General features: G+C 41.4%; 1 protein-coding gene across 3 annotated transcripts in view; it reads left to right on the forward strand.

Moving 5' to 3' along the window:
- Positions 1-8: 8 nt before the first annotated feature.
- The window catches only part of PDZD8 (PDZ domain containing 8), a 60115-nt gene continuing 48856 nt past the window's right edge, over positions 9-11267 (forward strand). For 2 of the 3 annotated variants that reach the window (XM_012723842.1, XM_012723843.1), the window contains exon 1: positions 9-1107. In XM_012723842.1, the coding sequence (XP_012579296.1) occupies positions 215-1107 (893 nt within the window). In that variant the 5' untranslated portion in view covers positions 9-214. Of the gene's footprint in view, positions 1108-10269; positions 10342-11267 lie in introns of all 3 variants that reach the window. The other variant, XM_012723845.1, reaches the window with a different exon arrangement.

The following is an 11267-nucleotide window of genomic DNA, read 5'->3' on the forward strand; positions in this document are numbered from 1 at the left end:
GCCGCGGGAGCCGCTGTCACTCCGAGAGTCTGAGGAATCGCTGGCCGCGGCAGGCTCCGGCGCCGCACCGCGCTGGCCGCAGCCGCCAGAGGAAGACCCGGGAGCCGCTCGCCGCGATGTTCTTAAGATGGAGGCAGCGGGGGCGGCGACGTGAAGAAAGCGGCGCTGTGGGCGCGGGCGCGGGGGCCCGTGCGGCCCGGGCGGCGGTGGCGGGATGGGGCTGCTGCTCCTGATCCTGGCGTCGGCCGTGCTGGGCTCCTTCCTCACGCTGCTCGCCCAGTTCCTGCTGCTCTACCGCAGACCGCCCGAGCCGCCGCCGAGCGAGGCGGCCCGCGCGGGCGACGGCTCCCCCTACCTCAGGCCGGTGCCGGTGCTGGCCCTGAGGGAGTACCTCTATGGCAGCGGCGGCGGCGGCGGCGGCGGCGGCGAGGCTGAGGAGCCCCCGAGCGGGCCCCCGGAGGGCGGCGAGCCCCCCAGCCCGAGCCCCGAGCCCGCCGCCCCGCCGACGCAGGAGACCTGCTACTTCCTCAACGCCACCATCCTGTTCCTGTTCCGGGAGCTGCGGGACACGGCGCTGGCCCGCCGCTGGGTCACCAAGAAGATCAAGGTGGAGTTCGAGGAGCTGCTGCAGACCAAGACGGCCGGGCGCCTGCTGGAGGGGCTGAGCCTGCGGGACGTGTTCCTGGGCGAGACCGTGCCCTTCATCAAGTCCATCCGCCTCCTGCGGCCCGTGGTGCCCGCGGCTGGCGGCGAGCCCGACGGCCCCGAGGGGGAGGCGCCGCCCGCCGCGTCCCCGGAGGAGCTGGCCTTCGAGGCGGACGTGGAGTACCACGGCGGCTTCCACCTGGCCATCGACGTGGACCTGGTGTTCGGCAAGTCGGCCTACCTGTTCGTCAAGCTGTCGCGGGTGGTGGGGAGGCTGCGCTTCGTCCTGACGCGCGTGCCCTTCACCCACTGGTTCTTCTCCTTCGTGGAGGACCCGCTGATCGACTTCGAGGTGCACTCCCAGTTTGAGGGGCGCTCCATGTCCCAGCTCACTTCCATCATCGTCAGCCAGCTCAAAAAGATCATTAAGCGCAAGCACACGCTGCCGAGTTACAAGATCAGGTGAGGGGTGCGCGGGCCCTGGGCCCGGGGTCCTGGTCGGGGCCCGGCACGCGCCCCCTCTGGGCACCCCAGGGCATCCGCGGGCGCGCCGGGCCTTGTGGGACGACCCAGGGCTTCCTGGGGGCCGCGGGGCGGGGGCCCTCCTGGCCGAAAGGTCGCACGCGGGCCGGTCTGCTGGTAGCCCGGATTGGTGCCCTGGGCACCCCCAGGCCGAGGGGCTGGGCTGCTTTGGCAACTTTCGGGGCCAAGTTGGCACCCAGGTAAGCGCGTGGCGAGCGAGTCGGGGCCTCTGCGTCCCGGACATCCTTTGTGAGGGTCGCCTGCCCCGTGGGGCAGCTGGCTGGCCCGCGCCCAGACTCGCCCCCTCCGGGTTGACCCCAGGCTTTCGGGCCCCCGCGGCAGGAACTGAAAGCCCCCTGCAGACAGGATTTTCGTGGTAAAACGGGAGGATTTTTGACTTGGTAAAACCCTCCGGGCCTGGTGGCAGTTTCTGTCGCGTGCGGTTTTGGTTAACTTGGGCGCTTCAGCGTTTACTTTGGAGCAGTGGAAGGGGACGAGGTCTGGTGGCGCCAGGGGCTTCGACCTTTGGAGCGGAAGGGTTGTGCTTGGCTCCCTCTTGCAAAACCACGGATTTTCCTGAACCACGCTCTCTGCCTTCCTTTTATTTTGATTCATTGAATGTTTGCCCTCTTTTGGATTTTGTCTTTTGTTATAAATAATGTTATCTGGTATTTGCCTCACATGGTGGAAGCCGTGTATTGTAGATCACTAATTTTCTACCAGCCTTAGCGTCAGTGACCCACAGGTAACCCCAAATATTTTATGTGTGAGTTTGGGGTGGATTATTGACTTACAGGTCAACTAGTAAAGAAGATTTACCTTACTGATTGTGTTTTGCTTAGGCTAGTAGCACAATTGACAACTTGAAACTGTCCAGTCATGGGAAACTTGTAATTGGAAATGGCTTCATGATTTGTGGAGCGCGGTCACTGCGTTTGATTTCCTGTTCTGGGAAACAAGACCTGCTCCTCAACTCTGGGGTATGAGTGACTGCATTATAAATGGGTTCTAGTGTTTAACCAGTGAGATGTTTACTTATAGCAGTGTGTGGCTAAGAAAGGCATGAGAAAAAGTTGATCCAGCTTTTGATAGTCTATTACAATTTCTGTCCTGGTGTTTTCTGGGTAAGTTTCAGATCATACAACTTGACTAAGTTTTATGTGGGTGTTATTTGCAGCCTAGGTGGTGGTGGTGCAGTTGCATATCATCTTGAGTCTTGTTTTTTTTTTTTGACTTGGAATTCCCTGAAGTCTGAAATTGTGACAGAAGTGATGGAGCCATTAATGGGCTTATTACTTTGAAGGAACTTTATCAGCTGTATCAGTGAACATCACCCTGCTTACAATACAGCAAAATTGCTTTTCATTTACTATAAGGAATTTTTTTTTAAGATTTATTTATTTATTCATACAGAACTGGGGTACAGGCCGGATGCGGAGGGTGAGAAGATTCACCAGGGACAGAGTGGGGAGCAGAATAGGCAGATCGACAAAGTACACTGCTGAGGGGAGCAGTGGGCAGGTCAGGAGAGGTCTGCCAAGCCATGTGGATCTCCTCCAGGGCAGGCTGGAATTGAACTCATGCGGAAGTGGCTTAAGCTTCTCAGTGCTGTGCTTTAACCCGCTGCGCCAGCAGGGAGGGCACTATAAGGAATTTTTTTAAGGATAGTTCAATATAATATAATAATGAATTTGGGTATGTATATCAATCTTTAAATTTTATATTTTAAGTTATAACTCAAGAAATGTATACATCTTTACTCTCTGTATATCTTTGAAGGCAAGTTGATGGTCAGTAAATACTACACGGAATGAACCATTCAATCCACAAATATTTCTTGCTCTATGCCTGTTATACAGGAACTTAAAATATTGAATGACCTCGAACCTTAATGGAGTTGAAGTAACTAGGAATCTGACTTTAATTTAATAAAGTAGACTTTAATTTAATAGAAATAAAAGTATGAGGATGAAAAGGGCTGCTCCAGGAAGTGTGTTCTCTTGGGTGTGAGCTGTCCTATTAGTGTTTTTTTTTAAAGATTTATTCACTTATGCACACAGAGCTGGGGTACAGGTGGTGAGATTATTCACAGAGACAGAGTGGGGAGCAGAACAGGCCGACTGAGGAAGTACACGCTGAGGGGAGCAGTGGACGGGTCAGAAGAGGTCTGCGGCGCCATGTGGGTCACCTGCAGAGTGGGGATCCAACTCATGCTGCAGTGGCTTTAGCTTCTTTGTGCTGAGCCACCAGGGAGGGCCCCTGCTAGTGTTTTTTTAACTACTGATACTGTGGAGCTGATTCACGTTTCAGCAAGAGAATGAATTAAAAGATATTCACAGTGTATCATAGCTCTCAAAATGAGAATTAAAGCAGCTAATGTTAATCCTTTTTAATGAATGAGGGTAGAGTGCTCATAGGAGTTAAATAACTTGGCTAATGTCACACAGCTCTCAGGTGATGAAGTACAGCACTGATAAAACCAGGTTGGCATTTTAAAAACTATACAGGTTGTTCTTAAGTTTTGAGGTATGTTGTTTTGTTGTTTATTTGTGTTTAGTATGCCATCAGTATAATATATGAGTGGGGGTATTTTTCCAGTTAACTGAGAACTCTGGGTGTGACTAAAGCTTCCCCTCTCCCCCTTAAGTTGGAAATTTTGAGCAAGGAACCTTGTAAGGTTAAATCATAAAGTTAAAACTTGGATGCTGCTCCATGTTGCATTACTTTTTTAGTTAAGCAGATTTTGTTTTCTTTTAAAGATTTATTTATGCATACGGTGCTGGGGTATAGGCCATAAGTGGGGGGTGGTGATGAGAGGGTTTACCAGAGACACTGGGGGAGCAGAACAGGCAGTTGTACTGAAATGCAGTGCTGAGGGGAGCAGCAGGTGGATCAGAAGCCTTCTGCTGCACCCCATCTGGGTCAGCTTCCTGGTGGGGGGATCAAACTCATGCTGTGGTGGAGCTAAAGCATTAAAGGAATTGACATCTTAGGATCCTTTGGTGTTTTTATTTATTATGTAACAGAACTATCTCACCATTTAGCACCTCCTTCATTTGTTTTTTCATTTGTTTTTCCATTCGTTTTTTTTCCATTCTTGTGTTGCTAAGGAGAAGTGGCCCCTAAGGACTGCCAGTTTCTGACCTTTCACCTAGAGCTATGCAGGAGCTTCAAGTGGCTGCTTTCTAAGGACCCAACTGATAGTTTGATAGTTATAAAATAAGTTATACTTATGTATTTTCCATGTATTGTAATTTCACTGATATAATTTTAACATTACTAATTTATTGACGTTAAGAATTTCTTAATTCATTCCCTTTGATGTTAATAATTTTGAAATTTTTCTAAAGATGTATACTTTAAAATAGTATATTGAAATAGTAATTTTTTTAATTAACCCAAAAATTTGTCTTAACGTGAGTAAGAGTAGCTGCTCTCCTGCCCACTTGTGACTCTGCAGGTGTTGTTTTCACAAAACTTTTCCCTTTGCAAAGCAGCAACAGCAGCTCTTCTACCCACCTGTGACTATCCAAGTGCCTCCCTTTTTCTGTCTCCTTTTCCAAATAAACCTGCCCTTTTCAGAGAGAGAGAGAGAGCGCGCCTGGTAGTGGGTGCAGTAAGTCCATATATGTGCTTTCTAGTCCATGCATACTTGGCATACTTGTTTCACTTACAGTACTTGCTTGACCTGGACTCACATGAATTTGAGGCCCGTACTGAGTGGAGAGCATTGCTGTTGTTAATCGGTGAAGGTGGACTGAGTTAGGAGCGTCTGATAATTTTTGCTCTTTAAACATAGTATCTTTGAAGGGACTGTCATTGAATCATTTTATTTTATATAAGATATTATCGGTATAATTGTGCATTTAAAAAAAACAATTCTGCCATGAATTTTTTTTTTAATTCCTTGAAACTTTTTTCATCTATGTACAGTAATGATAGAAGTAGATAATGGCTGTTTTTTGCTTGATGGATATTTTGCTTTAGTCTAAAGTAGGTCATTAGTTATCTATTTAAGCATTTACTTCTCTGTTCTACAAATAAGGAGGCATCTTGTTGGCACTTCAAATTTAATGAATGAGGATGGAATACATACATTTTTCAGCTTCATGGACTGTCTTCTGAAAATGATTATTTTTGTTATAACTTTGTTTTTTTTACTCCTAAGAATATTCTGATATATTTAAAACATACTTGTGGAAATTTTTCAATTGACTGGAGATCAAGGAGAACCGTTATATCCTACTAAAGGCTGTATTTAGTTAGAGCCTTTTAGCATTTTTATATTTATCTATATCTTCTCTAAATCTATCATTAATTTCACAGAACTGAGTTGGTATTGGACTGGAAAGCCTGATATGCTGTTTGTAATTGAGTTATTTCTTCCTTGATCTTCTTAGATGAGGAAGAAAAACACTTATTTTTAATGTTAGTTTCAAAAATTTTACTGATCATTTTAAGTAAAGATGGTCTTGAATATTACAGATCTTAGAAATTTTCAAAGTAAATTCACTGGAAGCTAATGAAATCATGTGTTAAGTATTATGTACTATTTATGCTATTCTTTCCTAATTTTCTTCCTATATATAGTGTCTTTAAATAGTAACTAAAATTCCTCAGTGATTGTAGGATTATAGTTTTACTAATGTTAGACCATATATCTGACCTTTGATACTTTGGAGAGTAGAGACAAACATATATACCACTCACCTCTTCTGGAATAATGATGTAATGGGGAGTAACAATTTTTAATCCATTGTGCTTTTTCTTGTGCTACTGCTCAATTAATAGCATGTAAGTGGAATTGAAAGTTTGACCTATAGATAAACAAGTCATTTTAAAATAGTTACTTATTTTCAGAAAATACTGCCTAAAGACCACCATACTAGTATTGTAGTGGTTATGATGAAGGTGATAGAATGTTAGACATAGTTCATGCATTCAAACCAGTTAGTTTTCTGGGGGAAATAAAGTACAAAGCTCATGTAATGGCATTTGGATATATATGGGACCTTTAGTTTTGTGAGACACAGGAAGCGATAGCATCTCTACTAAGGCAAACACCTGATTACTTTGCGTTGTATATACTATTTTGTCATTTTAGGTTCTTTATAAGAATAATCCATTTTAGTGCAACATTGACCAGAAAGTTAGGTTTTCTCAAGTTGAACTGCATTATTGTGATTAAAGCATTTAAGACACTTTACATGGAAAGTAATATATCGTTACAGTATATCTTTTCTCTGGAAATTTCATTTGCACATTGAAGGTAGAAGAGTCATTTTGAGTTGACTGTTAGATCCTTATCAGTGATTTGTTGACCTCTTGGCTGTCTGTGAAAGCCAGTTCCTGGAAATTTCCAGTTCCTGGAAATCACAAAAGGAAGTCCTCTAAAGTTCACTGTCCTAGAGAAGCATGCCTGATTAGACCCTTAACATTGACTTCTTGATATTACTAACTCCCTTTCCTATGAGGCAGAGACAAGGATCACTTTGCTCTCTTATTGCCTAGTACAGTGGACAGTTTTACATTTGCTGTACTTTTGCTATCTCATAGTTAAGACTTCTATATGGGAGAAGTTGATATCTCATGTTTACAGCTGTGGAAATTTGCAACACAGAGGCTGAAATTAGTGACTTTCACAAAACACTAAAAAGAAAAAGAGAGTCCTGGACTACCAAAGCACTTGCAGTGTTATCTCTGCAAAGATAAGCCAACTATCACTAGAACCTAGGGGTTTGCAGCTCGCTGGTGTTAGGCCCACAAGTTAAATGGTTTTTACGGTTTAAAAACTCGATGTTTAATTCTGTCTCTTTGGAAAGCTAATGAAAACTTTTTTCTCCTGGAAAATGGTAGAAGTTTTACAGAGTACTTTCAGCTCTCTTGTCAAATTGCAGGGACTAGCATGAAAGCACTTACTAGTAGGGAAAATGAGGCATCAGTGTTTGAATTTACTTGTAGCTATGCAGGTGCTGAGTACTAAGTACTATGGGATGACTTCATAGAGCGCTGCACAGAGCTTTGGAGTAAGTGCACCTGACTACAGTACAGAAAACTGGTTTCTACTGGAAACCTGTTTAGGATTCTTTTACTACCGGTTGACTAGTTAATCCAGATAGACGCAGTTTTGTTGCTGTAAATAACTAAAACTAACACGCTGGAATAAATATTAAACCCTTTGTAATTTTGCTGACCTTTGTAGAATTTGTACAGGATTGGGGTGGCTAAAAAGGCTGGGGAAGGTAGTAACTCTAGACAAAGTGTGACCACTTTTTTTGAACTCTCAGTGGATTCTCGATAGCAGGCTAAGACATTCTGAATCAGTTCAAGAGGATTATCTGTTTCAAGGTAGTTTCTACCAGTAAGTAACTTGTCTTGAGGTTAAATACTGACCCAATATTACTTCCCATCATATTCTCCATTTTCTCAGAACAATGTTATCAGGAAACAGATGCTATTAAATTCCCTTGTTTCCTCCTCAGAGTTTAGACCTGTCAACTCTTTTGAAATGACATCACACTTCACTGGAAAGTCATAAAGCATCTACCTCATCATTAGCAGAAGTTTTACAGAGTGCTTTCAACAATCTTTGCCAGATTGCAAAGACTGGCACAGAACCACTGTACTGTCTTTGTAGTAGAAAAATAAGGTATAAATGTTTAAATTACTTACTTTCAGATGATAGAACTGTAGGTGCTAAGTACAGATTGGTACTTCAGTCCTATGGAATGATTTGATTCTTTGGGGGTGAGCTTTAGAGAATTAACCTCAGATATTGATTGCACTACATAGAGCTTTGGAGTAAGGTGTGCCTGACTACACTATTATACCGAACTAGAAACCTTGGGCAGAAAGCCTCCTTTTCCTCCCTTGGTCTCAGTTCCTGTGTCTTTCCCAAGCTCAACTCCAAATTTATTATCTAATTGGAGATATAAATGTCACATATATGATACCTACTAAATAAATGTGTCTTTCCTTTCAAAACTGATTGAACATGCACACGTTGATTATCATACATTTACCAGTCATTTGCTAGAACTGTGCGGGATATTTACTAAGTGACACATTAAATATTTTCCCTTTCTAATAAATGATAAACTTGTAAAAATTGGGTTAGAAAATATGACATCAAAATGACAGATCAGTGATGCATTTTCTTAAAGAAAACTTACATGTGAGTGTTAGTCCATCTTTTTTCTAAATATAATCGAAATTGGAATTTACAAAAAAGCAGGATCATAGCAGGTACCCCATTTAGCATCTTTTTGCTTTTATTTAACTGTATCTGGGATTTTCTAGGTAGATCTACTTCATTTGTTTTAACAAGTGCTTAGGTTTGCATTGATTTGAAATACCGTAAGTTAGCTACTTCTTGTTGGTTTTTTTCCTTTTTGTTTCACTAATACAGATAAACACCATAAATATTCCTCTGTCTGAACCGTTAATATATAACTATTAAACAAATATTAAGATTATGTTGAGGAACATAAAGAAGTTAAAAATGTACTTCTCTCCTTTTTAACTTTGTCCGTCTGATATGCGCAGTGTTAGTTTTAGGTATGCACTGAAGTCTGTACTTGCTCTTTTATATCGAGGAGATGCCTCTCTGTAATTGTTGCGCTTCCCTAATACTAACAATGATGATAGTTAAGTTTTGAAGAGGAGTGTCTTTCTTCTCCCTTCACTCACATATGTGCATGTTTGTGAAGTTTGCTGATGGAGGGCTCCAGCTGTTTACAGCGCTCACTTAAAGGTTAAGGGGCACCTTATGGGCACTGCCGCCTCTTTTACTCCCAAACACACCAGAACAATATTCTGTAACCTCCTGTGACATTCCAGAAGCCTTGGTTTTTAATTTTACATTCTTAGGAAAAGTCAACAGATAAGCTGTAGATTATCCTTTACTTGGACTACTATAGAATAATAGCAAAACTTATTTTCTAATGCATAATTACCAATTTGTATAAAACCGGCAGAATGTTTTAAAATGTGTATTCTTTAATCAGCAAACTGGCTGTTGTTTATGCCCATGAAGTTTTCATGTATTGTAAAGTGAATGTGTGATGGTATGGTGGGTGGAGTACTGAAATATCTGTTGATTAGCAAGCTGATAAAAAAGGCTATAAAATTTCCCATTTCCCAGTATAGCTAGTTCTTATAGATAGGTACTTAAAAACAAAAAACACTATGATTAACACAGCAAAGGTGTTTTAGTTGGATTTATCCTTTTGTATTAATTACTATTTATGTATGCTTGGTTCATTGATAGGCAAACTCCAGTAAGTGTAACCTAAATGGCTTAGAAGATGATTTTTCTCCATGGATCAACTCAGTCTGACTTGTATAATCTACAGTTATAAGTGACTATTCTTTTTGCTGTAAAATCTTTAGTAACAATGGGGAGAGGGAATATTTCAGTTGAATAGCTGGCTACAAGATTATTTTGAAAAAATGACTTTGTTCTGTTCTTAGATGCACCTTTTATACATCAGTATCCACTAGATAGTGTACTAGTGTGTGTGTTACATGCTGACTTGTCCTTTTCTCACTCATAGTAGTCTTCCCTACACACTAGATTATACTTACTCATACTCATTGCTAAGGGTGATTATGGTTGCTAGCTCCATAATCTTGCTAACTTAATCATTTGGCCACACAAGTAAATAGTGCAAAGCTTTTAGCACTGTGAAACTTAACCTTATGGCTGAAGAGCCATTTCAACTAATTTCATTGTATGATTTTATATTAACCTATAATTTTTTATTTTATACTGACTTTATTATTATATTCTTGTCATTATTCAGTATAATACTTTCTCTGACATTTAGGACAGGTGATATCTGTTCCATTTTAATATTTGGAAAGCTTTGCAGCATTTCATCTATTTTGGCTTTTATCAGGACTAGAATTGTAACTCATGATTGGGAAGATTTAAATGTAGCAAATAAATCTTTCTGTTTACCGATACTGGGTTGGATGATAGTACAGATTGAATTTAGTTGTTTGTTTTGAGATTGTGTATAGGAGGAGAAAATGTTTTGGGTACCTTTGGCTGTAACAAATGCAGTTTATATAAATTATAGGCTTTTTTTTTTTTTTCAGTAAAGTGCTTATGCTGAAGACCAGCTCCAGCTGAGGTAGGGTCTCCCGCAGGAAAGGACGGCGTCGGCGAAGGTGAGAAAGGGAAAGGTGAGAGAAATGAGGAGACACAGACACTTGATCAGGGTGAAAGCATCTTCTGCTGATTGTCTCAGCAGGGCTTTATTTGTATATTACAAGCAAGCAGTGGGATTACATCAGTGTGTGCATAAAGCAGAAAGATTAGCAGTCATCACATTTTTCTTAAAGACCACTCAAGTCTTTGATCTCTTAATGGAACTGTGATATTCATCATTCATTGATTAAAAAGTACAATTAATACTTGAAATGTGCCTATAGTGACCAGTCATTAATAAGCAAAATATTCCTATGTTGATCATCAAACAAAATATTCTTATGGTGATCAGTTATCAAACAAAATATTCCTATGATGATCAGTTATCAGTAAACAAAATGTTCCTATGGTGATCAATCAGCTATTACAACTTAAGCAGTCATTTTGTTAATATCTCAGTGAACATACATCTTAAAGGTACAGGATCTAATGTTAGGGAACTAGGAGTCAGAAAAACACCAACTCTGAGTGTACTATTTACCTGCTCCTAAGGAAAAATCCCTTTTTTGATCTACAAAAGGAGCTTCATTAATCACTATTCCTGTATTTGTTTTGTCATCCTAGTCTCTATTTTAACTTAAGAATTAGGGGAAATAATTAGGGGAAAATTTCTTTCTTTGTATGGTCACTGGTTATTATCCTATTAATCTTATCTAAAAAACCTTTCTATGTGAATAGAGGTCAGGGTGAAAGTTAAAGGAAAGGGTAGGAAACTTAGTATTATTTATAATGCTATTACTTAAAAGAAAACTATGTTACTTAGAACTATAGATTTTTTTTTTTTTAAAGATTTATTCACCTGTGCATACAGAACTGGGGTACAGGCCAGAGGCTCAGGGGCAGTGAGAGGCTTCACCAGAGACAGAGTGGGGAGCAGAACAGGCAG

The sequence above is a fragment of the Condylura cristata genome, unplaced genomic scaffold (assembly GCF_000260355.1).
Source record: "Condylura cristata isolate star-nosed mole 26May11 unplaced genomic scaffold, ConCri1.0 scaffold00011, whole genome shotgun sequence".
In the NCBI taxonomy this organism is placed as follows: domain Eukaryota; kingdom Metazoa; phylum Chordata; class Mammalia; order Eulipotyphla; family Talpidae; genus Condylura; species Condylura cristata.